General features: G+C 37.0%; 2 protein-coding genes across 3 annotated transcripts; both read left to right on the top strand.

Annotated features, from left to right (window-relative positions):
• The first annotated feature begins 299 nt into the window (after positions 1–299).
• LOC112790635 (uncharacterized) lies at positions 300–5,473 on the top strand. Of its 2 annotated transcripts, none has more exons than XR_003196721.3 (4): positions 300–901; positions 2,590–2,676; positions 2,790–2,928; positions 3,740–4,034. XR_003196721.3 is itself a non-coding variant. In XM_025833122.3 (4 exons), the coding sequence occupies exon 4, from the start codon at positions 4,273–4,275 to the stop codon at positions 5,311–5,313; it is 1,041 nt and encodes a 346-aa protein (XP_025688907.1). In that variant the 5' UTR covers positions 308–901; positions 2,590–2,676; positions 2,790–2,928; positions 4,245–4,272; the 3' UTR covers positions 5,314–5,473. The 2 variants fall into 2 exon arrangements, 1 of the variants encoding a protein (XP_025688907.1); XM_025833122.3 differs by lacking the exon at positions 3,740–4,034 and adding an exon at positions 4,245–5,473 and having other exon boundaries at positions 308–901.
• A 15,794-nt stretch (positions 5,474–21,267) lies between these two features.
• On the top strand, positions 21,268–22,598 carry LOC114927473 (isovaleryl-CoA dehydrogenase, mitochondrial-like). The gene is made up of 5 exons (XM_029297431.1): positions 21,268–21,342; positions 21,769–21,852; positions 21,939–21,984; positions 22,270–22,394; positions 22,482–22,598. Exons 1-5 carry the CDS (start codon positions 21,268–21,270, stop codon positions 22,596–22,598), a joined length of 447 nt encoding a protein of 148 aa, XP_029153264.1.
• Positions 22,599–26,970: the final 4,372 nt, after the last annotated feature.

The raw sequence follows: 26,970 nt of genomic DNA, 5'->3' as shown, positions 1-26,970 counted from the left end.
GCTTTTGTGAGTGTGGCCACTGATTTGTGATTTTGCCACGCTTTTTTGTCACGCTTAAAAAGCGTGGCCATAGAGGAAAATCGGCACGCTTTTACGAGGGTGCCCAATTACTTGAATTTTGGCCACGCTTTTTTACTGCCACGCTTGAAAAGCGTGGAGATAGAAGGAAATAGGCACGTTTTTACGAGGGTGGCCACTGGTTAAAAATTTGGCCACCCTTTTTTTTTGTCACGCTTAAAAAGCGTGGCCATATCTAGAAACTGGCATGCTTAAAAAGCGTGGCTAGTTTGTGTTTCAATGTTCTATGGGCACCCTACAAAAAAACGTACCAATAGAATTCCCTCCCCCAAAATTTAATTTTCCACCCAATTTTTTTCCACACTTAGCTTTTTTTCTTTAGCTTACCCTGAAACAACATCACATTAGTTTACCCTCAATCAAAAGTGACCCAGTCACAAAAAAAAACCCTAAAATCTAAGTAACCCTCATCGTTCATCGCCTTCATCTTCATCGCACCCATGAAAGTTCATCGCCTTCATCACCTTTATCCTCATCTGTCTAAGCCAATGACCTTCGCACCCGTGCCTTAGTTACCCGCACCGTCATCATCCTCAATCAACATCTCCATGACCGAAAATCGTTCATCGCCTTCATCTTCATCGCACCCATGACCGTTCATTGCCTTCATCGCCTTCATCCTCATCTGTCTAAGCCAATGACCGTCGCACCCATGCCGTTCGTCTAACCCTCGCACCCGACCGTCGAACCCTATTGCTGTTTCTCAACCCTCGCCCATCAACGCAACCCTCATTGGCCCTTTGTCTCTGTCTCACCATCAACGCAACCCACGTTGGCCCTTCTACTCCCTGATCACAGCGGTTTCTGTCTCTCGCAAACCCTGGTAAGTCTTTCTTCCCTCTGATTCTCTGTCTCTGTGTTCTTCTATTTTGGACCGCTGAGAATTTCAGGTTCATTACCTTCTTCACCATCAAAACTGTGGTAGCTGAATTGGGAATAATCTTTATATGTGACATCTTTCTTCATCTGATAAATCTTGTTAGCAGTAATAGAAATTAATTAAATTAGAATTATATGTGTTTACTTAGGGAAATAAAGTAGACATATATAGTACTAGCACTAGTATATATGTACCATGAAGTGTATTGTTTCCTTCATTAGCAATCAATTTGTAGTGTATTCCATTTAAGGTAAACTGAGCTTCTCCAGTTCTGTTAGCTACCCTGCCAATGGTTTCTAAGAAAACAAAATAAGCATTACAAACCATTGGATGAAAGATTATATTCACTAGTATTAAATTATGATGAAATGATAAAATGCTCTTGAAATGAAAGTTCCTATTAGTCTAGGGGGTACTATGAATTATGTGTTAGGATAAAGTTGGTTAGAGTTAGTTTTATGAGTGATACTCATTATTATTAGTTAGGTTAAGTATTAGATATTAGGAACCAGCGCCCGTAAGATTTAAGAATCAATCCAGCCAAGAATCCTTTCCTTTTAGTGATCAACAAAAATTGAAGGAAGGTACCGACTTTCTTTTTTAGAGTTTGGTAGCCTGTTGGGTGCTCACTATTTCAACTTTACACTCTCACCTATCATGTTTTTCATATTGTTCCATCGTGGTCAATCAATGTTTTGATCTCAATATATATATATATATATATATATATATATATATATATATATATGTCGAATGTTGAACATCGGAAACACCATTAAGATGTTCTTCTAACCACTGATTTTAAGTGGATATAGTTTATTACCTAATAGAATTAGTCGAACAAGAACTGCATTGCTATACCTGACTTTTTTTTCTTCTTCCCTTTTTATTGTTTGTTTGTCACTCTTGCTCCAAATAAGTTTCCTATTTGAGGCACTTCCACTTGCCAAGCTCTATCCTTTTGTTTGCATGAAAAGATATTTTTAAGGCTTCCCCCACCCTGCTGAGTGCTATTCCATTTCAATTATAGGAATCTAAAGAATGTGATGAATGAATCGCACCAGAAATCACAGGGTTTCGTATTGTGAATAATTGAATATGGGTTTATTAGATTCTGCATTGTGAATAATTGAATGTGTCTCCAATGAACTTCTTTTTGCAATATTTTAGGATACGGACAATTATTCGAGTGACTATTTTTTAAATTAAGAGTGTGTTTATTTTAGATTATTTTACCCATTAAATTTTTTTAACTGAAAAAAGAAAATCAATTTTGCATATTTTTTCGTTTTTAAGTAATTAAAATCTAAAATAAATGTTTTCCGTTTCTTGATGATATTAAAATGGTAGCTTCTCGTAGAGACTTATTCTCAACTATTTTCAATTATAACACAAAACTGAATGTTGGAACATGTGTTCTTATTTTCAGTCATTAAGTATATCTTAGCTTTCTCTATTTGATGGAAAATAATATGCTTCTCCTTCAAGAATTTTTTTTTGTTTAAGAACATTTTTAGGCTTGTTTCTTATATATTGTTGTATTTATCTTGTTAAATAATAAGCAAGCTCAGATATACTGTTTATGTTTGTAGTTTCAGAATATCTAATTGTTCTGAATTTCATATTTTTAGTTGCCCCTACTGCATAAAGATCTTTTTGCATCTGGATTACGCAAGAGATCCAGTGTTCTTCTGTACGATCCCTTTGGAACTGGCAGAGTAAGTTGCTGAGTACCTATTAATGACAATATTCAACCTGCTTTTTACATTTTTTCCCCTTACTGAAGTTTTCTGACACCATTCTCTTTTCAATTATTTTTATTGCATTTCAGACATTATTAACAACAGCTATTGCTACTGAATGTGTTAACTTGATATTGGGATAATAACAAGTTCAAATGGAAGCATGCTTGGTTAGATGTGAGCAGCAGTAATGTAACTAAAAATCTTTTTACAATTTTGAAAAAAAAAGTAAGTTAAATATATTAATAGTTTTCTGGTGTTTGAAGTATTTTCTTTTTGAAGTTTTATTGTTTAGAAATGTTACTTAAGAAATTCTTTTGTTATATTGCTATGTGAGAATTGAAATTATGCTATGTATGAAGTTGGATTTACTAATTTTGTTCTTTTGCTGTTGTTGTGGCCTGTTATTTCTCTCATGCTGACTGATTTTTATTATTTGAACAAGCATGTGGCTGCTCATTTTTGTTGAAACCTTTTCACTAGTTAACTACTTTATTTTTTGGGTTACACTCTCTATCTATCCATAAAGCCAAAATTAGTAATCAGAAAATAATAGAATACACCCATTTAATCTGATTTCAGTCTTGTTATCACAGATCACAGTCTTTTGTAGCTCAGATGTGTGCAGATTTTAGAACTTTTTTTTGTTTAAGCTGATTATAATGATCATGATCATCGACACTGCTCCACACTAATGCTACCTCTTCATTTCCAATTTTTTTAACCCCTTTAACTTGTTACGATCAAGGCTGTTGCCCAAACAGAACCTAAATATATCATTACACAAAATTAGTATTTACTTTTTTCCACCTTTGTTTGCCATGTCATATACTAATCAATATATACAACAGTAAAATTGAAAACTGTGTTTGTTTGCTTGAACTGAATCTTGTGTTTGCTTGGTTGCTACTGAATCTTGTTAGTATTGATTTAAGTCTATTTATTTTTATTACATGCTTTTAATAATTGTGTTTTCGGTGCTGTTGTCGCTGCCACTTCTCTTGGTTTGCTTCTGCTGTGGTACTGCTGTTGCTACTAGGGTACGGATTTAGTTTCTGCGGTGCTAGTTGACTACTATCTTTATTTTAGTTTCATTTTAAAAATTTCGACGCCTTTTGTAGAGGCAACTACGCGAATGTGATCGTGATTATTTATGTCCTAACCTTGTATAACTTATTATACTTTTTATAACGTTTTTGTTTTGTAATAGAACCTCTATCATTAGAGGTCATGTGATCGTGGTTTTCTATGTCCTAACCACATATAATTTGTTATTCATGTTATGTATACTACTTAATTTATTATTCATGTTATGTATACTACTTTAAGTGCTTTCTCGAGGCGGTCACTTTAAGGCTTTCTTTAAGAATAGCTAAAACTCAATTTTCTTTGATATTTTTTGTTAGTTATTTTTAAAGTATTTTGGAGGTTGGAAAAACATTGTCTCTTATTAGTTACATAAGAAGCTAGATTTGCAGTTATTGAGACTAACGTTAATTAAGGACTTTAGAATATGAACTTAGCTATCTATTTGAAATACATAGGTTTTCGATGGATGTCTCCAAGGATTAGATGGATACGCCCCGCCATTTGAAAGAATATCAACTTGGTGTAGAAAGATTTTTACATTTTGCTTTTTCATCAGTGGGAATTCCTCAAGGAGAAGAAATTCAATGCCTATGTAAAAAGTGTTGTAATAGACTTTGGTTAAAGAGAGATGACGTGTATAACCATTTAATATGCCACGGATTTGTAGAAGGTTATAGGCGGTGGTTTAATCATGGAGAATCACTTATTGCTATGGATGTTGACAGTGACACAGACGGTGAATATAACTATAATGATAACATTGATGAGCTGTTACGTGATAGATTCAGAGATACTACACAATTTGATGGACAAAATACAGGGCCCAATAAAAGTGCAAATGAATTTTACAAATTGGTAGACAAGGCAAGCCAAGAACTATACACCATGTGTAAAGGATTCACAAGATTATCTTTTACTATTCGTCTTTACCTGTTAAAATACTTGCATGGTTGGAGTAACGCGTCGTTCACTTCTCTCTTGGAATTATTAAAAGAAGGAATGCCACATTTGAATATCCCTACTTCGTTTGATAAAACCAGGAATATGATAAAGAATCTGGGTCTTGACTACCAAAAGATCGATGCATGTCCTAATGACTGCATGTTGTATCGAAACGGGCATGAGAATGACATATCATGCCATGTGTGTGGATCATACCGTTATGTTGAGCATCCTGTTATGGAAGAGGATGATGTAACCTCATCAAAAAAGTCTCGTAAAGTTGCTGCGAAAACTCTAAGGCATTTTCCTTTGATTCCCAGACTTCAAAGACTTTTCATGTGCACAAGGACAGTTAAAGCTATGTCTTGGCATCATAATGATCGTGTTAAAGATGGCTCATTAAGGCATCCTGCTGATGGTGAATCATGGAAAGCATTTGACAGTCGACATGAAGATTTTGCGAAGGATCCTCGTAATGTGAGACTAGGCTTAGCAAGCGACGGGTTCAATCCGTTTCGAACTTTGAGCAGTACACATAGTACATGGCCTGTTGTTCTAATGGTGTACAATCTACCCCTTTAGATGAGCATGAAGCCTGATTATTTTATGCTCTCTTTACTCATTCCTGGACCACAATCACCAGGAAATGACATTGATGTCTTTCTTTATCTTAGTCCAATCATGAGCTATTGTAATAAGCATATAAATTTTAAATGTATGTTATTAAAGTGTTTGAGTCCAACACAAATTTACGGTAATATTTGACTTAAAGAACTAATATATTAGACTAAATGAAGTAACCATTGAATAATTATAAATTTTTTTAAATTTTACAGTTGTCTACGATAATGATAGATTTATTGATTCAAAGTAATTTATAATATTTTTTTATTTTAAGATAGACAATAAAAATTTTACTAAGAAAAGATAGGATATAATTTATACTTATCTTTTATGCATAAACACTATTATATATCATTACTCATGATTCTTACAAAAAAAAAGTAAGCTAAAAAGACAAAGAAAAGGATATACAACTTTCATTGATATTATTTTATCACTCAATCTTCTAAATTAAAAATAAAATCAAGCACAAAAAAATATAATTTAAAATTAAGAAGACTCAACATGTGAAGAGTTATAATAAACTAATTTGTATGAAATAAAAATAATAAAATTTATAACAAAAACTTATAAAAACGTAAATAAATAGGAAATAAATTAAAAATAGAAGAGATAGAGTATAATAATAAATAACATTTTATAGTTTATAAAAAAAATTAAAGAGCAAAAATAACGTATTATAGGAGAAAAAAAAAGATTACCAAATAGAAGAATAATTGGTAAAAAATATAAGATTCTCTTCTAACATATGTGATCTTTTGCTGTGAATAAATTATGAAATATTGAAATAGGTAAAAAGATAAAATAAAATTGTGTTTTTTTGATAAATTGATGAAATATTCACGACTATATAATTGATGGTAGGCATATAACTATTAAATAACAAATTGCAAGAAAATAGTAATAAAAATATTAAATTTAATATTAAAATAAAAATTATAAACCATGAATAAAAATATAAAATTTAAAATCAAAATATTTAAGATTAAGGAGAAAAATGAAGAGGAATTTCTAGTAAACGACTCAAACATTTATTAACATGACAACAAATCGAATCAAATAACACATATTTAAATTAATTAAATTAAATAATTGATATAATAAATTAATTATAGTTGTTTGATTCAATAAAATAAATTAAATAAATAAAAATATATTATAAGTATGACATGTAAACATTATAACACTTTAAAAAACTATTAATCAAAGGGTTATGCTACATATCTAAGTATTTTTTCATCCATGTTTTGTCCAAGTATGTCCAACACCAATAAAAACCACTCTTATTAAAAGAGCATCATTACTCGCGCTTTATCTTCTTCTCCTTCCTCACGCTCTTTCAAATACACGCATACGTCATCATCTTCTTCTTTTAAATTCACGTGTACCTCCTTCTCCTCCTCCTCCTCTTGCTCATCATCATCATCATGATCATCATCTTCTTCTCCTCTTTCGCTATTGTCATCACCAACAACACCAACATTTTGCTAATGGATTATTTTTTCAATCAAATTGAATGAAATGCAATTGCTAAATTGAATTGAATTTAATGGATGTAAGTGTTCTGAATCTGAATTGAATTGAATTGAATTGATGATCTCTAAATTGTAGATAGAGGTGTTTCAAATTTGATTTTATATAATGGATTATGTTTCGTTCATTCAGTACTATACAATTGTTTCACCATGAGTACGTGTTCAGTTCATTATGCTATTTGAATTTGATTTTATATAATGGATTATGTTTTGCTCACTCAGTACTATACAATTGTTTCACCATGAGTACGTGTTTGGTTCATTATGCAGAAAGTTGTTTGAATTTGATTTTATATAATGAATTATGTTTCGTTCACTCAGTACTATACAATTGTTTCACCATGAGTATGTGTTCGGTTCATTATACAAAAAGATGTTTGAATTTGATTTTATATAATGGATTATGTTTCGTTCACTCAGTACTATATAATTGTTTTACCATGAGTACTGTAACACCCTAATATTCAAATCCTTATGCTTGAGTCATAAGTCAATGATAATAAGGTGGTACGACTCTTAAGGTGGAATTTTAATACATAATTATAAGTAAAATTGAAAGGAGTATTAATTGAGAAGTCTGAAAAGAGTAAAAATAAAATCGTGAAGTCGTATCACTCACGTTTCGACAACTTAAAGATAAAGTTGAAGTCGAAAATGATATACAGATAAAGGCATAAAGGAGAGTGAGAGAATGACAGTATATAGATATATAACATAAGTAAATAGCCACTAGTCGTGACTCGCGAAGTTTAGGCCGGCTAGGGTACAGTATGAAAGTAGTTGACAACAGTATCTCCTAATCTCTCCCAAAAGAAACATAAGAGCCTCTATAGGCAAGTTCAAAAGAGTTCAATACATAATATAAGCTTTTCAAAATAAAGGTAGAGAGATTCTAAGAAAAATATAAAATAGATAATATAAAGATCTTCGCCATTTCTCACATGAACCACAGCTCACTTCTGAGCACCAGGACCTGTATCTGAAAAATAAGAGATATATACAGAATGAGAACCCCTGACCCATGGGTTCGCAGTATGGTAAAAGTGCCAAATAAATACAATGAATTGTAATAAAATCTCACTAAGTATCCTAAACTTCCTTTCACCAAATATTCATCCTATGTTCTCGCTAATCCATAAATAGGCAACTTTTATAAGGGAATGCTAAATCTAATTCATCTTCCTCATGCTTCCCAACTTTCTAACACTCCAACGAATCAGAATCAGAATCATAATAAAACCATCACCAGTTATTCTGTCTCAGGAATTCTATATCCATACTTCATATCCTTACTTGGAACAAGAGAAATCTCTTCACTACGTCTACCTAGGGAGCTCAAATTACCTCATGCAATAATCATCATTTTAAATTAATCATATCATTACTCCATCTCAACAAGAACAACCCTCAGTGTCAACCGACACCAGCATGAGAGACCTTTCAGTTGTACAAATACAAGCAATACAGGCAAGTAATACAGAATAAGGTACATGTAGAACAAGTAGCGCATAATCAGGTAACATAGCATATATGATGTAGCAATCCAAAATAAATAGGCAAACCCAAACAATTCAAACATATGCATATGATGTATGCCTGCCCTATGGCTGATGATATCATCTGCCAGTTATATAGCCAACCCGACACGTCTTGGTAGCTAACCATGGACAGGCGCCCATCGCGGAGCAAGTAGGTTTGAGCTACAACCCCCTTGCTACTACCCGCTCAACCCAGAGCCAGTGGAATAACCACTACTGCGGCTACTATCCAGGCGGGTATTTAAAAGCTCAACCTGGAACGAGTGGAATCACCACTACTACTGCTACTACCCAGGCGTCACAATCTCTGACCTAGAGTAAGTGGGATGAACCACCTGCCCAGGTATCACAATCTCTGACCCGGAGCAAGTGAGACGAACCACAACCCTTGCTACTACCTAGGTATCACAATCTCTGACCTAGAGCAAGTGGGATGAACCACAACCCTTGCTACTGCCAGGATCTCAAAATATACATTCATTTAGTTTAAAATCAATCGTCATTGTTATCAAATCTCAAACATTAACCTAGATCAAGTTAGACGAATCACCACCCTTGCTACTACCCAGGTATCACAAATATACATTTATTCAAATCACCCTTCATTATTTCCAATTCTTAGATAATGACTGATAAACCATTATTTTATTATTTATATTGTGTTTAATTGAGTGGTTTTATCAAGTCTTTACCCACTTATTCATATGATTAGCATGTATTTACAATTCCTTCCCAAAATTGTTCCATGGTTGAAAACTTGCTTCCTAGAGATCTTTTTATTGTGTATTTTAATTCTCCTTTATACTATTCGATGTCGTGATCTGTGTGTGAAGTGTTTCAGGCTTCATAGGGCAGGAATGGCTTAGAGAATAGAGAGGAAGCTTGCAAAAAGGGAAGGAGCACAAGAAATAAAGGAGACAACCAGAGAACAGTGACATGCACGCATGACTGACGTGTGCGCGTGATTTGGACAAAATCACAGCGACGCATACGCGTGCTTGACGCATACGCGTGGATTGGAGTTCGTGCAAACGACGCGAGCGCGTGCCTGATGCGCATGCGTGGAGAGGAAAATCATCAAACGACGCGTACGCGTGACCGACGTGTACGCGTGACATGCGCGATCTGCAGAAAATTCAGAAAACGCTGGGGGCGATTTCGGGCCACGTTTTGACCCAGTTTTTGGCCTAGAAACACAGAATAAAGCCAGGGAACATGCAGAGACTCAATCAACAACATATACAACATTTATTATTCCCAATTTTAGGATTAGATGTAGTTTCTAGAGAGAGAGAGAGAGAGAGAGAGAGAGGCTCTCTCCTCTCTCTTAAGTTTTAGGGTTTTAGGATTAACTTTTCTTATTTAGTTTTCTCTTCTACTTTTAATTCTTCTAGTACTTTAGTTTATTTACTTTCCCTTGTTGATTACTTTATTTTGCTATTTGGTTTATGAATTCTCATGTTTAATTTGATTTTTTATTTATTGCAATTTGAGGTATTTCATATTTATGATTTTAATTTAGCTTTTTACACTCTTAGCTTTGGTTGAGTAATTGGTGACACTTGAGTTATCAAACTCAGCTGATGATTGAAAATTGGAATTCTTTGATGATTGATTTGAATTCCCCTAACTCTAGTCTTTTCTTAGGAATTGACTAGGACTTGAGGAATCAAATTGATTTATCCACTTAACATACCTTCATAGTTAGAGGTTGACAAAGTGGGAGCAAAAGTCAATTCTCATCACAATTGATAAGGATAACTAGGAGAGGACTTCCAGTTCTCATACCTTGCCAAGAGCTTTATTAGTTATTAATTTAATTTCTTGCAATTTACTTTTCTTGTTCAACCTATTTAAAAACCCCAAAAAGATACTTTTTTCATAACCAATAATAAGAACACCTCCCTGCAATTCCTTGAGAAGACAACCCAAGGTTTGAATACTTCGGTTTATATAAATTTTATTGGGTTTTGTTACTTGTGACAACCAAACTTTTGTACGAAAGGATTCTCTGTTGGTTTAGAAACTATACTTACAATGCGATTATTTTTGTGAAATTTCTATCGGTAAAGAATCCACTTGTCAATGACCCAGAGCAAGCGGGACAAACCACGACCCTTGCTACTACCTGGGCACAGTCTCTCTCTCTGTTGCACCTTATTACCATTAGAGGGAATCCATGTCCTGTCACCCTTACAACTAGTGAGAAAACACAAGCATATTCACATTCAACATTTTTCATCATTATTCATTTACCACACTCATTCATTAATCATATATGCATCTCCGGCATACTCACCATATGTTCAAGCCTCCTTAATCAATCGTAATCATTTAATCATTAATTATATACATATACATACTCAGCCATAATTTAATGCTTATCACAGCCATCCATCTCATAACATACACAGCACCTTCACCATCTTTCTCAACAACTCATACAATCATCATTACTCATCATTCATCATTGATTCTCACTTTACTTCATCCACAAGTTAGCACATGTCTTAACTTCTCTTCATTACTAGGCATACTATAAAGATTTAAGACTTAAGTGATGAAAATGGAGGCTTATAAGTCTAAAATTCGGTTTTAAAAACTCAAATTAGTTTTTGCTAAGAACGGGGTCACGCGTGCGCGGGCGACGCGCACGCGTGGGAAGCAGAGAAAAGCGGGTGACGTGTAAGCGTCGCCCATGTGCACGAAAGTAGAGAAGTAGGGTGATGCATGCGCGTTAGCCATGCGTACGCGTGGATGCGTTTTGTGCTCCTTGCACAAAACTGGCACGCTACCATCACAACTGTCTGGAATTTATACCACGCATCTGTATCAATACAGCAACGTGTACGTGTCGGTCAGGCGCACGCGTGAGAGGGTAAAAATCATGAGTGATGCGTGCTCGTCAGCCATGCGTGCGCGTCGGAGGACGTTTTACCAAAAATTTTACTAAGTTTAAAAAATTGTAGGATTACACTTTCAAATCCCAACCTTCTGACCCATGTAACTTCTTCTACAAAATTTTTTTTTCAACCATTTTTGAACCACTGATCAACCATTTTTTCAACCATTTTTTTTCCACTCATCCAAATGACCTCAACCCAACCACATTCACATACTTACACTCAACCAAAACCAAACCTACCTCATCTACATAATGTCACCCAAAACTATCAAATTCTAGACCTCAATTACTCAAAACCTTATTATTCAATAATTGATGACACGTCATTTTAGGCGAGTTTTACTATGCTTTTTCATTTGTTTTTACTTGGTTTTCATGCAATTTTAGGCAATAAGTAAGTGTTTGGATGAGAAATTCATGCTTATCCTTATTCAATCAAACATGGTTAATTTTATGCATTTTCATGAGATTTTTTGTAAGATTTAGTTGATAATATGAATGATGCAAGATTTGATGATTATGCCAAGTCTTTGATGAATCTGTTTGGGTTGATGACAGGTAAGAAAGAAGCAGAAAAGTGGAAAAGAGCATTTTGCTAAGGACGCATACGCGTGGGTGACGCGTACGCGACGAAATGGTGATTTTGGAAGACCACCCGTACGCGTGGATATGAAGAGCGTTCTCTACCAAGGAGCGCTATGTTCTCTACCAACGAGCACCTGCGACAAAGCGCAAAATTGAGATTTGAAGTTTAGCCATCGACGCGTACGCGTACGTGACGCGTACGCTTGGATGTGACATTGATGAAGAAGCACGCATTTGCGTGGATAAAGTGAAGCGTGGATTTGATATTTTGCAACCCACGAGTACGCGTAAGTGACGCGTACGCATGGAAGGAGCGCTCGTTTCGCGAATGCTATGTTCTCAAAGAGAACACTGCAAGGGACGCGTACCCGTGGGTGACGCGTACGCGTCGATGGACCAAAATGCAAGGGATGTGTAAGCGTATAGCACGCGTACGCGTGGGTGTAAAAATGCTCCGCTCGCCAAAAGAACGCTACGCTCTCCTGGAAGCAAATTCTGGTTCAATTAAGCTTTATTCCAAGCTCAATTTAAATGCAAGCAAGCAAGCCCACTCATATCACTCAATCAAGGCCACAAGACTCATCTAGATTTAATTCTCATTTTATTGTAATCTATTTTTAATTTTATTTCAATTTGTAAATTTGGAAAGACTATATAAAGGCATCAATTTCAATTCATTAGGGGGGCAAAGTACAGTAGAAGAGTAGTACGCTACAGTAGGAGTAGGAGTAGGAGTAGGATAGAAGGCTCTAGTAGAGAGCTCTCTTGGAAGATTAGAGACTCTAGAGAGCTCAACTTAGAATTTTAGTTTGATACACTTTATATTTCTGCACTTTTTACATTTCAATTGTCTTGAATTTAGTTTGGTTTATGAAATTCCATTTTCCTGCATCTTTACCTTTCTGCCAATTTACTTTATGCAACTTTACATTTCCATTTGCTTTGAGCTGAGTTTACTTTTCTTGCAATTTAGTTTCTCTGCCTTTGTTCTTTGAGCTATGATCCACTAAAACCCTAATTCATTAGGGGGAGGAGCTCTATTGTGATTCTAATGGATTAATGAACATCTTCTTCTTCTCAATTCATCTGGATAGCTAAGAAATAACTTCTGTTTTGATTGAGATCCATTCACTCTGGAAGGGGGTTTGAATCTGTGAATTTCCATGTGAGCCTCGGAAGGGGAATCATGAAAATTAGACTTGAAGCTCTGTTTCTCACTACTCTCTTGATCAATACCATTCGGGAGGAATTGAGATCCTGAGAAGTAGTGTGGCCTATAGATGAGAGATATGCACTTAACCTCTTCTCATAACAACTAGATCAAGGAATTGGCAAGGTTGATTGTGATTAGAGAAATTGGGTCACCAAGGAATTGGGACCCAATCACCTTCAATCTGGCATAGATCTATCAAAATGATTGAGAAAGAAGTTGAGACCCATTTGATTCATTGTAGATTATGATATTTCCAATCCCTAATGAATCTTATTTTCTGTTATTTCTCAGTTTAATTGCTTTAAGCTTCATTTAATATTCTGCTATTTACATTCTGCATTTTAGATTTCTTGCAATTTATATTCTGTCAATCCAATTCTACTCAATTTACCACTGTTAGCTTGACTAAATTTATCACCTAACTAAAGTTGCTTGATCCATCAATCCCCGTGGGATCGACCTCACTTTTGTGAGTTTTACTACTTCATGCGATCCGGTACACTTGCCGGTTAGTTTGTGTGAAAATCTAATTTTCACCCATCAAGTTTTTGGTACCGTTGCTGGGGATTGATTTAGATCAACAATGATTAAGTGGGTGATGAGTCTAGATTAAGCATTTTCTTTGTTTTTGTCATTTTTTAGTTCTTTTTAATTTTATATTCTCTGCTGATACTAAGGTGTTTGTGTTATTGCCTCACTAAGAAATTCTCATCTGTGACATGAACTTCAATTTTCTTTGGTGATTGTGTTTTACAAAATTCAAATGGAGTTTACCTCATCTTTTGGTCAAACAAATTTCATGGGATATTGCCCACTATCACAGTATGATTCAAGTCATTATCTTAATGGTGGCTGAAAATATCACCAAGAAATGATAGATTATGAGCAACCCAACTAGTGGGGATATGCTCCAGGGCCACAAAATGACCAAACAACTTACATGGGATATTGTCCAACACCACAAAATGATTCATGTCATTATCCTCATGGTGTCGGGAATATCAACAAGAGTGTGAATAATCAAGTGAAATGGGATACCTCCCAGAGCCACAAAATGACTCATATTGTTATGACAACTATTCATATTGTGGTTGGGAAGGTCAAAACCAAGGAGATTTAAATGATCCATGTTTTGCTCATCAAGAGACATCATCACTTGAGCATGATTTCAATAAATTCATGCAAAGTTGCTCCCCAGAACCATAGAATGATCCATATGGTGATGATTTCAACAATTATTCAAGTTGTGGATGGGAGGATCAAAATCAAGGAGCATTCACTAGTTCATATTCCACCTCTCAAGAGCCATCATCACTTAAAAGCACCTTCAATTTATTTATGCAAAACTATCCAACCTCACCTCCCAGTTTTTCATTTGAACATTCTTCATAACTTGACTATACTTCAACATAAAATCCCTTCCAAAACTCACAACCCACACAAACTTCCCTGAACCAAAGACTCTCAAAGCTTGAGTCCCTGCTTGAGAGATATAAAGAGGAGACGAGGAAATCTTGGGAAGAACGAGAAACCTCTTTCAAAAATATGGAGGTTCTTTTAGACCAAATGTTGAGTGCAAAGGAGGAAGTGGAAGAGCAAGAAAAAGAGGCCCCTATATAAAGTGAAATAGAGAAGGAGGTTGTAGAGGTATATGAGCCTAGGATTCCATATTCCCAGAGGCTAATTGAGGTGACAGAGGAACATGAAGACTCATTCCCAAAGGACTTAGTAGAATACTATAAAGAAGAAAGGGAAGAAGTCAATCAAGGAAGACCATGCTCAAGTAAAGCAGAGAGTTGCATGGAGGAAGGGTTCATTGAACCACCAATTCAAGAGTCTTTTGATGAAGAGAACACTCCAACCATCACACAACACCAAAGTTTGGATATCCAAGAAGTGAAGGAAACTAACAAGAGCACCAAAGAGAGGATTGTGACCAAGCTACCATTGATCATATCCATGAAGAAGAAAAGGTCAACCACAAGCAGTCCAACCCCTGCTACCCCAACAAGCAAAGCAAATCAAGCAAATAACAAAAGGAAGCTTGCTGGGAAGAGACCAAGACAGGGGATACTGACTGGCTCTTCTCTCCCCTTGAGGTCATTCCTCTTAACAAACTGGAAGAAAAGGAAGAAGGTTGAGAACAACATGTCAAGTTAATTCCTCTTTGCTTTGTTTATTTTCAATAATTTAGCATATGATTGCATTCTAAGTTTGGTGTTGCCCTGCAATAATCTGTTTTTAATCTTTCTGGATGCTTGCATCATTCTAAAATGAAAGTATCACACTAAGCTTCTAAGTTTGGTGTGCCACTTAACTTTCTATGCAATGTACCCAGTAGCACCACTTGTTTGTTCAATTATAATGCTTGTTCCTTGAAGTTCTCTGTTCTGTTTTTCTTTATCATTGTTTTAGTTATCTCTTTATTTTTAATACTTTCTTTTATTGTCCAAACTGTTTGTGTTAATGCCTTACCAAGAAACCTTCACTCGTGACATTTGTTTCTCTTGGTGATTGTGTTATTAACATATGACAGCTTCCTTTGCTTAGTTTTATTTCAAATAAATTGACATGTGATTATGGTGCACAAAAATTACACTCACACTATGTAATTCTGCACAACTAACCAGCAAGTGCACTGGGTCGTCCAAGTAATACCTTACGTGAGTAAGGGTCGATCCCACGGAAATTTCCGGTTTGAAGCAAGATATGATTATCTTATTATTCTTAGTCAGGATATCAATAGGGTTCTTTAGTTTCAATTGTAAAAAGTGAAAGAGCATGAAATAAGTATTTGTTAAGCAGTAATGGAGAATGGGTTAGAGTTTTGGAGATGCTTTGTCCTTTGAATTTCTTCTTTCCTACTGTCTTCTTCTTCACGCACGCAGGTCTCCTTCCATGGCAAGCTGTATGTTGGTGGATCACCGTTGTCAATGGCTACCAGCCGTCCTCTCAATGAAAAGGGTCCATGTACATGGCTAATCATCTGTTGGTTTTCACTAATATTGGAATAGGATCCATTGATCCTTTTGCGTCTGTCACCACACCTAGCATTCATGAGTTTGAAACTCGTCACAATCATCCCTTCCCGGATCCTACTCGGAATACCACAGATAAGGTTTAGACTTTTCGGATCTCAGGAATGTTGCCAATTGATTCTAGCTTATTCCACGAAGACTCTGGACTCACGGATTGAATGCTATGTTGTCAGGAGAGACAGTCAAAGTCGTGAACCAGAAACCCAAGAGACATCCATTCAATCTAAGGTAGAACGGAAGTGGTTGTCAGGCACGCTTCATAGGTTGAGAATGGTGATGAGTGTCACGGATCATCACATTCATCATGTTGAAGTGCGAATGAACATCTTAGAATAGAAACAAGCGAGATTGAATAGAAAATAGAAATACTTGCATTAATTCATCGAGACGCTGCAGAGCTCCTCACCCCCAATCATGGGGTTTAGAGACTCATGCCGTCAAATATACAAATTCAGATGTAAAAATGTCATGAGGTACAAAATAAATCTCTAAAAGTAGTTTTTACACTTAACTAGTAACCTAGGTTTACAGAAAATGAGTAAACTACGATAGATAGTGCAGAAATCCACTTTTGGGGCCCACTTGGTGTATGCTGGGGCTGAGCATTAAAGCTTTCACGTGCATAGGCTATTCTTGGAGTTAAACGCCAGTTTGTAACCTGTTTTTGGCATTTAACTCTGGTTTGTAACTTGTTTCTGGCATTTGACACCATAATAGGGTAGAAAGCTAGCGTTAAACGCCAATTTACGTCGTCTAAACTTGAGAAAAGTATGGACTATTATATATTTCTGGAAAGTCCTGGATGTCTACTTTCCAACGCAATCAAGAGCGAGCCATTTGAATTTTAGTAGCTCCAAAAATTTTACTTCGAGTGCAGGGAGGTCAGAATCCAACAGTGTCAGCAGTCCTTTATCAACCTCTGAATCAGATTTTTGCTCAAGTCCCTCAATTTCAGCCAGAAAATACTTGAAATCACAGAAAAACACACAAACTCATAGTAAAGTCCAGAAATGTTATTTTTGCATAAAAACTAATAAAAATGTACTAAAAAGTAGCTAGATCCTACTAAAAACTATGTGAAAACACCCCCAAAAAGCATATAAAATATCCGCTCATCACAACACCAAACTCACAGCTACTTTATGAGTCTTGGCCGTGGCCCTAAGCACTTTGTCTTTCAGTATTACCACCGGATACATAAATGCCACAGACACATAACTGGGTGAATCTTTTAAGATTGTGACTCAGCTTTGCTAAAGTTCCCAATTATAGGTGTCCAGAGTTCTTAAGCACACTCTTTTGGATCACGACTTTAACCACTCAGTCTCAAGATTTTCACTTGGACTTGCATGTCACAAGCACATGGTTAGGGACAGCCGGGTTCAGCCGCTTAGGCTAGGATTTTATTCCTTTAGGCCCTCCTATCCATTGATGCTCAAAGCCTTGGATCTTTTTTACCCTTGCCTTTTGGTTTTAAGGGCTATTGGCTTTTTTTTTCTTTTTCTCTTTTCTCTCTTTTTTTTTCACTGCTTTTTCTTGCTTCAAGAATGAATTTTATGATTTTTCAGATTATCAATAACATTTCTCTTTTTCATCATTCTTTCAAGAGCCAACAGTTTTAACATTCATAAACAACAAGATAAAAAATATGCACTGTTTAAGCATTCATTCAGAGGACAAAAAGTGTTGCCACCACATATAAATAATTTGAATTTTTCTTATTAAGAACTCGAAAAAAATTGCCTCCTTATTCTAAAAATATCTGCTATTTTATTCATGTTTAATGATGATGAGAAAAATAAATTAGAGCTTACTTAGAGATGATAAAAATAAAAATAAAAATACTAATTACTACTACTCATATGACTCCTAAGATAGATTTCTAATAGTAGAAGTTATCACAGAATTAACATTAGGACTCAACAACCTTTAGTTTGGGAGATGGACGCTCCTTCAATTTGTGGGTTGTCTGGACCTTCAAGAGAAAGCTTTTGGCGCTTCAGCTCCTGTAGTTCACGCCCTTGCTTCTCATGTTCCTTAAGCAGTTTGCAGATCATAAAATTTTGATTCCGCTGTTCTTCCTTGAGTTGATCCATAGTTTCTTGCAACTTGGTGACAGATGTTTCTAGGCGGGTCCAGTAGTCAGTCTGAGGGATTTCTGGGAGGAACTCCTGCGCCCTGCTTTTGATGGAGTTTTCTTGTACTTGTTGTCCCTCCATTGACTTGGTGATTGGATGTTTGACTGGGATGAACTCATCTACTCCCATCTTCACCCCAGCCTCTTTACATAGCAGAGAAATCAAGTTTGGGTAAGCCAACTTGGCATCCTTGGAGTTCTTATTTGCAATTGTGTAGAGCTCACAAGAAATCAGTTGATGAACCTCCACTTCGTTTCCTTGCATAATACATTGGATCATCACTGCTCTCTTGATAGTGACTTCAGAGCGGTTGTTGGTGGGTAGTATGGAACACCCAATGAAATCCAGCCATCCTCTAGCAATTGGTTTGAGATCCCCTCTCTTGAGTTGATTTGGAACACCTTTTGTGCTGGTTGTCCACTTGGTTCCAGGGATGCATATGTCCTCTAGAATTTGGTCCAAGCGCTTATCATCACATACCATTCTCCTATTAAAGGATTCTGGATCATCTTGTAGTTGAGGCAGCTTGAAGACCTCTCTTATTTTGTCAAGGTGGAAGTGAATCATCTTCCCTCTGACCATGGTTTGAAAGGTATAGAAAGCGGTTCCAGTCATTTTCTGCCTCTCTGTTTGCCACAAATTTGAGTAGAATTCTTGAACCATGCTTCTACCCACTTTTGTCGCAGGATTAGCTAGAATTTCCCAGCCTCTGTTTCAAATTTGCTCTTAGATCTCCGAATATTCGTCTTCTTTCAGATCAAATTTTACTTCCGGGATCACTGACCTTAGACCCATTATTTTGTGGTAATGGTCCGAATGTTCCTTGGTTAAGAACCTCTCTTGATTCCAAAGTGGTCTTGGATTATTCTCTTTCTTGCCTCTTGAAGTGGTTTGTTTTCCCTTAGGAGCCATGATCTTAGTGAGTCTTAGCTCAGTGATCACGTAAAACACACCAAACTTAGAGGTTTGCTTGTCCTCAAGCAAAAGAAAGGAAAAGAGAGGAGAAGGAACACTACCACAAAAACGGAAGATAGCTGCGGACAACTAGCAGCTGTTTTCACAACCGCAGCTATCTGATGGTTTTCTAGCCGTTTTAGTGGTGAAAGTTGGAAGAGCAGCTATTTAATAAGGTTTTGCCACGAATTTTTTAGAACCGAAGCTAATTTAGATTTTTTTTTGGGCAATATTTCAATCTCCCCCTTCCCAAAAACACAACAACACTTAGCAACAGCGTAAAAAAGGAAAAGAGAAACCAAAAGAGAAAAGAGGGAAAAGGGAGAAGAAGAGGGAAGGGAGGAAGGAGCCGGGCCGGCGCTGCTGAGTTCGCCGCCGCCGTCGTGTTGCCGTACCGTCGGAAAGCCAGAACCGCGAAGAGAGAGGGAGATCGCATAAGCTCACCGCGAAGCCAGCGCCGCCGTCGTCCTCATCGCGGGTCTTCACCATCGCGTCTTGCCACCGCCGCCACCACTAAGCTTGCCGTCGTCACCACTGAAGCCGAAGAGAGAGAGAGTTCGCGAAGAGAGGGAGTGCGCACGCTCTGAAGGAGAAGAACAACGAAGAGTGAAGGAGAAGCAGAAGACGATGAACGCAGGCGAGAAGGAGGAGGTCCGTTCTCGCACCGTCCTGCTCTGGTGCCGTCGCTGCAGTCGATTGGGGTCAAGGCCGTCGCCGTCGCACCCTATTCCCATCGCCATTAGGGTCCGAATAGGGAGAGGAGGTCGCCATCGCACACGCCGCCACCAGTTACAACCGTCGCCGAAACCAGGACAGATTCACTGGTAACTCTGCTTCTTCCTTTTTTGAAACTGCTCTGCTTCTATTTTGTTCCACTATTCTCCTAACTTTATTTCTAAGTTCATTTCTTTGATGTATTCTTACTCTCTCCTTCTTGATGCTATAGTTGTCCCTTCCGAAGATTATCACCATGTTCCCTTTTTTTTCAATTCAATTCACTTCGATTTTAGATCGAAGATTTTGCCTTCAATTCAATTAACTATTATGTTATTGAGATATGTTCCAAGAGAATACGGATTTTGTTTCTATAATTTGGAAGTTTTATTTAGCATTGTGTGGCAATTTCATCCTTCTCATGGGATGAACTTAGATTATTCTGTGATTGAAGCTCTCTATCTTAGCACTTGTGTGATTTTGCTATGCCATTATTGAAATTTCCAATTCTGTTAATTATTGAAGTCAATTTTTATTGTTGTTTTTCATTAAAATTACATTCAGCTTTGGTAGTTATAGCGCTGAAAGAAGCACCCTTCTGGAATATGGACAACATTTTTTGCAGGCAGAGCAAGAGCTTTGAAATCTAGTGAGAGCAAGAGCAAGAGCAAGAGCCACTCTTCTATTTATCAATCTTGCATTGCCTTCTCGTGCGTTGCTACCTCCAAACTTCCAAATCCAGAACAAAAACATTGCTGCTCTTATTATTCTTTCCAGGTAATCGCAGCTGATCTTGTTATTCTTCCTCTCCAGTATGCTGCAATTTTTTCCGTCTTCTTTTTGTACTTTGGTGTGTACTGTTTGAGTTGAATAAACATAAAAGCAAGAAAATACTAATGTGAATTGGAATTTTACTCCCTTATGGTTTGAACATTGTTCCCCATGCAAAATCTCTTCAATTGTTGTTTGAAGGATTCCTTCTGGCATCTTCATCCCAAATCCCGAATACTGAAAATAGAAGATTTGTGATCAAATTTAAATTATAATTAGGTTGTGTTCAAGTGGTAATGGAGGTATGAAGAGATTTGAAGAGGAATTGTTATGGTTTTGGTTGACAATAATGATCTGAGCACTACATAAGCTTGCTAATTATTATGCTTGTAATATCATACTGCTGTTTATTGGCTTGTTTATTGTGCACATACCTGCTGTTTATTGTGCACATACCTATTTTATATTCTCCTATATCAACTGGGTTGTTGAAATGGTATTTCTATTATTCACTCAAACACATGAAAACAACACATTCGTCTCACCGTGCTGCTGCTTTCTCCACTTCCTTGCTCTTCGATGATACTCAGATTCAGGTTCCCCACAAACATAAGCTCCCTTTTAGCAAAAAGTATTCAACTTTCTTTTTTGGAAGAAAACATGAAAGAAAATCTGGATCCCCTGTTTGGGTTTTATGGTGTTTATTATTAATTCTTCTTTAGGATGAAGTACAGATGATTTATTATTGTTAGAAGACTGGTTGGTGAAATGGTTGTTGTAGAGTTGATTGTGATTGTTACCTTTAATATGAGGGAAGAGTGTTTTTAATGTTGATGTGATCAATCATATCATTGACTTAAGATCCTTGACATGAACATGGTCAATGATATCACCCACCAATGTCATTACTTTATTATCTTAAAAAAAAAAACTTAATTCTTTACACCAACATTTATTCTGCTTATTGAAAAGTGTACTATGTCATGCTTTTAACAATCTGAAGGTTTTATTGCATCGTACAGTTCAAAGAAAGTGTTTCTCAATTTTCAACGGAACACATTACACCTCATGCTTCAAAAATAGACCACACAAATTATTTCCCAAAGGTTAATATGAGGATCTACTTTATCTTCTCCACAAAACAAACTTTTGGATAATTCTGAAATGTGTTTATGTTTTATATGTAATTTAGGAGAAAAGCATGGGAGAATTTAACCTTCATGGGATTACTGCACCAGGTAGTTTGATTCTTCCCCCTTACTTCACTGCCTCAATTTTCTGTGGGTGTTATCCGCTATTTTGATTTCGATCCTTTTTCTTCTGCAAATTATTTGATGAATGTAAAGTTGTAAACATAATAGATGTTCATAAATGAATTCAATACGATGCACTCAACTTAAAGGGTATATGCTAGTTTACCTTGCAGGTTGTGAACCTCATACTAGTACACTTGGCTTCTTTTTAAGATTATGATGTCTTGTATTCCAACAAACTTATCAAATGTTATATATGCTCATTTGCAGAGGAATATGGAGGGCTTGGTCTCGGTTACTTGTATCACTGTATAGCAATGGAAGAGATAAGCCGTGCTTCAGGATCTGTTGGCCTTTCTTATGGTGCTCATTCAAACCTATGTATCAATCAACTGGTAACTGAATGGAGCTTAAGTCTCATTCGTTGTATGTTTGGTGATAATCTGACAAGCCTTTAGGATTGTATCTTTTGTTTCGTTTAGATGAGGAATGGAAACCCAGATCAGAAGCAGAAATACTTGCCATGTGAATTCATGCAACTGTTGTGTACTACACATAAATGCACTGCATTCTTGTTTTTTGTTTACAAATGCAAATAAAGTGTATATAGATTCACTTACAGGTGGACCAATATGTTGTTACAAATGCAAATAGAGTACATAATTAATTCCTCCCGTTATTCAGTTTTTTTATAAGCCCAGGTATGAAATTGAGACAATTCAAAACTGTCTCATTTTTTTAAAAAAATCCTACATAGATTTGTGGCGGTTTTAAACCGCCGCAATTTTTTTTTAAATCCGCCGACAGAATAGCGGCGATTTCAAAACCGCCGCAAAATCAATTCTTTGATTTGCTGCGGTTGTGCCAGCGGTTTTTCAAAACCGCCGCAAAATCAAATCTCCACCCCCTAATAGGCAACGCTTGTGAAACCGCTGGAATTTTGTTCCGCGGCGGTTAAAAACCGCCGCAAATCGCTAAAAGAACCGCCGCTATTCGGCGTGTCTTTTGTAGTGGAAGAGAGCCAAATTCGAATTGTGGAGGAAAGAGGGTGGCCGAATGTGACTTTAAAAAGGAGGGGGTGGGTTCGAAAATTTTTGAAAAAGATATGATAGAAGATATGATTTGTAAAAAGATAATTATGATATGCAAAAGATGTAATTTTAAAATAATATAAAAGAGAGTTTTGAAAAAGATAAATCTAAATTTTGAAAAGATATTTAAAAAGATATATGAATTTTGAAAAAGATTTGAAGAGAAATTAAAAAGATATATGCATTTTGAAAAAGATCTGAAAAGAAGAAAAGATTTTTAGGATTAAGAGTTTTTTTTTTTTTGAAATTTGAAATTGAAAAGATGAGGATTTGAAATATGTTTATGCAAGAAATCATGGATGAAAACATAAAAATTGAAAAAAATTGGGTTGGAAAACAAAATTACCTCCCCTCCACATTCCTGGCGTTAAGCGCCCAAACGCTGCTTGTTTTGGGCGTTTAACGCCCATTTGCTGCTTGTTTTGGGCGTTTAACACCCAGCCAGGTACCCTGGCTGGCGTTAAACGCCAGAAAGTCTTTATCACTGGGCATTTTTTTGAACGCCCAGGATGCTATAGTTCTGGCGTTAAACGCCCAGAATGGCACCCATTCTGGCATTTAACGCCCAGAAGTTGCTTGTTTGGGCGTTTAACGCCCAGCCAGCTACCCTGGCTGGCGTTAAACACCAGAAAATGCCTCTTACTGGCGTTTTCATGCCAGTGAACTTCTTTTCTCTGCTCTGAATCCTTTTGTAACTCTGTGAACTCCTGTAAATGAGAATTAGTCCTGATGATAACTTATTAAACTCCTATAATTATTATTTTAATAACAGATAAACTATAGTAATGGCTGGGTTGCCTCCCAGTAAGCGCTTCTTTATTGTCTTTAGCTGAACCTTACTGAGCTTTAATCTAGTCTCAGTTTTGAGCATTCTTGCTCAAAATTGCTTTCAAGATAATGTTTAACTCTCCGTGTATTTACAATGAACTTTTTGTCAGAATCAATATCCTGAAACTCTACATATCCATATGGTGACATGCCTATAATCACATATGGTCCTCTCCACCGAAATTTTAGTTTCCCAGGGAATAGCCTGAGCCTAGAGTTAAACACCAGAACCTTTTGTCCTAGCTCAAAGACTCTGAATGACAGGTTCTTATCATGCCATCTCTTTGCTTTTTCCTTATAAATTTTGGCATTTTCAAAAGCATTGAGTCTGAATTCCTCTAGCTCATTCAACTGGAGCAATCTTTTCTCTCCAGCTAATTTGGCATCAAGGTTTAGGAATCTGGTTGCCCAGTAGGCTTTATGCTCTAGTTCCACGGGCAGGTGACAAGCCTTCCCATACACAAGCTGGTATGGAGAGGTTCCTATAGGAGTTTTGAATGCTGTCTTGTATGCCCATAGAGCATCATCCAAGCTCTTTGCCCAATCCTTTCTATGGGCAATTACAGTCTGTTCCAGGATTCTTTTTAGTTTTTTATTAGAGACTTCAGCTTGCCCATTGGTCTGTGGATGATATGGAGTTGCCACCTTGTGGCTAATTCCATATCGGACTATGGCAGTATAAAGCTATTTATTGCAAAAATGAGTGCCTCCATCACTGATCAGTGCTCTAGGGACACCAATTCTGCTAAAGATATGTTTCTGGAGGAACTTCAGTACTCTCTTAGTTAGTGGGTGTTGCAATTGCCTCCACCCATTTAGATACATAGTCTGCTGCCACCAGAATGTAAGTGTTTGAGTATGATGGTGGGAAAGGACCCATGAAGTCAATACCCCATACATCAAACAACTCAATCTCTAGGATCTCTTGTTGAGGCATGGCATAACCAGGAGGTAGATTACCAGCTCGCTGGCAACTGTCACAGTTATGTACAAACTCTCGGGAGTCTCTATAGATTGTAGGCCAGTAGAAGCCACATTGGAGGACTTTGGTGGCTGTTCGCTCACCTCCAAAATGTCCTCCATATTGTGATCCATGGTAATGCCATAGGATCTTCTGTGCCTCTTCTCTAGGCACGCACCTACAGATTAGTCCGTCTGTGCTTCTCTTAAAGAGATATAGTTCATCCCATAAGTAGTATTTCGCGTCAGAAAGTAGTTTTTTCTTTTGCTGCTTGCTGAACTCCTTGGGAATAAATCTTGTAGCTTTATAGTTTGTGATGTTTACAAACCATGGCACCTCCTGAATGGAAAAGAGTTGCTCATCTGGAAAAGTTTCAAAGATCTCAGTGAGGGGTAGAAACATCCCTTCTACTGGTTCTATCCGGGACAGGTGATCTGCTACTTGATTCTCTGTCCCTTTTCTGTCTCTTATTTCTATATCAAACTCTTGCAGAAGCAACATCCATCTTATGAGCCTGGGTTTTGAATCCTGCTTTGTAAGTAGATATTTAAGAGCAGCATGGTCAATGTACACAATCACTTTTGATCCTACCAAATAGGATCTGAACTTGTCAATGGCATAAACCACTGTAAGCAATTCTTTTTCAATGGTTGTGTAATTTTTTTGCGTGTCATTTAGAATACGGCTAGCGTAGTAAATGACGTGTAGAAGCTTGTCATGCCTCTATCCCAATACTGCACCGATAGCATGGTCACTGGCATCACACATTAGTTCAAATGGTAATGTCTAGTCCGGTGCAGAAATGACAGGCGCTGTGACCAGCTTAGCCTTCAGAGTCTCAAAGGCCTGCAAACACTCTATGACAAAGACAAATGGTGTATCAGTAGCTAGCAGGTTACTCAGAGGTTTTGCGATTTTTGAAAAATCTTTTATAAACCTCCTGTAGAATCCTGCATGTCCCAGTAAACTTCTGATTGCCTTAACATTGGTGGGAGGTGGTAATTTTTTTATTACCTCCACTTTAGCTTGATCCACTTCTATGCCTTTGTTCGAAATTTTGTGCCCAAGGACAATTCCTTCAGTCACCATAAAGTGATATTTCTCCCAGTTTAAAACCAGGTTGGTCTCTTGGCACCTTTTCAGAACAAGTGCTAGATGATCAAGACAGGAGCTGAATGAGTCTCCAAATATTGAGAAGTCATCCATGAAGACTTTCATAAATTTTTCCCCCATATCAGAGAAAATAGAGAGCATGCATCTCTGAAAGGTTGCTGGTGCATTACACAATAGTAAATGAGGACATGCTACTGTTTAAGTGTGGAGAGATTTGATGCACCAATATTTCGTGGTACATCTTGTGCTTAATTGAGTGGATTTTATCCACTAGTCTCACACTTATTCATATTATTTGCATAGTTTTACAATTCCTTCCCATAATTTGTTCTATGATTAAAAACATGTTTCTTTGGCCCTAAATTTTCTATGTTTAATCCCCTCTTATTACCATTTGATGCCGTGATATGTGTGTTGAGTGTATTCAGGCTTTATAAGGCAGGAATGGCTTAGAGGATGGAAAGGAAACATGCAAAAGTGGAAGGAACGCGCGAAAATGAAGTTTTGACAGAAATGGAAGCGGCGCGCACGCATGGATGACGCGGACGCGTGACTCGCGAAGAACCCAAGCGACGCACACGCGTAGACGACGCGAACGCATGCCTAGCGCAAAGTACAAGCGATACGCACGTGACTGACGTGTACGCATGACAAGGAAAACTTCCAAATGACGCTGGTGCACGAAATTGCAATCACACTTTTGCAACCCCGCACAACTAACCAGCAAGTGCACTGGGTCGTCCAAGTAATACCTTACGTGAGTAAGGGTCGATCCCACGGAGATTGTTGGCTTGAAGCAAGCTATGGTTATCTTGTAAATCTTAGTCAGGATATCAGAAATTATCAGGATTGATTGTGAAAAGTAAAAGAACATGAAATAAGTACTTGTTTTGCAGTGATGGAGAACAGGTTTGAGGTTTTGGAGATGCTCCATCTTCTGAATCTCTGCTTTCCTACTGTCTTCTTCTTCAAGCACGC

The sequence above is a fragment of the Arachis hypogaea genome, chromosome 3 (genome assembly GCF_003086295.3).
Source record: "Arachis hypogaea cultivar Tifrunner chromosome 3, arahy.Tifrunner.gnm2.J5K5, whole genome shotgun sequence".
Taxonomy (NCBI): domain Eukaryota; kingdom Viridiplantae; phylum Streptophyta; class Magnoliopsida; order Fabales; family Fabaceae; genus Arachis; species Arachis hypogaea.
This window is presented reverse-complemented; position numbering and strand designations above follow the sequence as displayed.

Bases quoted from the DNA above. Each gene is read 5' to 3' on its own strand.
- LOC114927473 (XM_029297431.1), top strand. From the start codon at position 21,268: ATGAAAACAACACATTCGTCTCACCGTGCTGCTGCTTTCTCCACTTCC. The intron at 21,985-22,269 runs GTAGTTTGATTC...GCTCATTTGCAG, and splicing joins TCATGGGATTACTGCACCAG to AGGAATATGGAGGGCTTGGT. The intron at 22,395-22,481 runs GTAACTGAATGG...TGTTTCGTTTAG, and splicing joins ACCTATGTATCAATCAACTG to ATGAGGAATGGAAACCCAGA.
- LOC112790635 (XM_025833122.3), top strand. From the start codon at position 4,273: ATGGATACGCCCCGCCATTTGAAAGAATATCAACTTGGTGTAGAAAGA.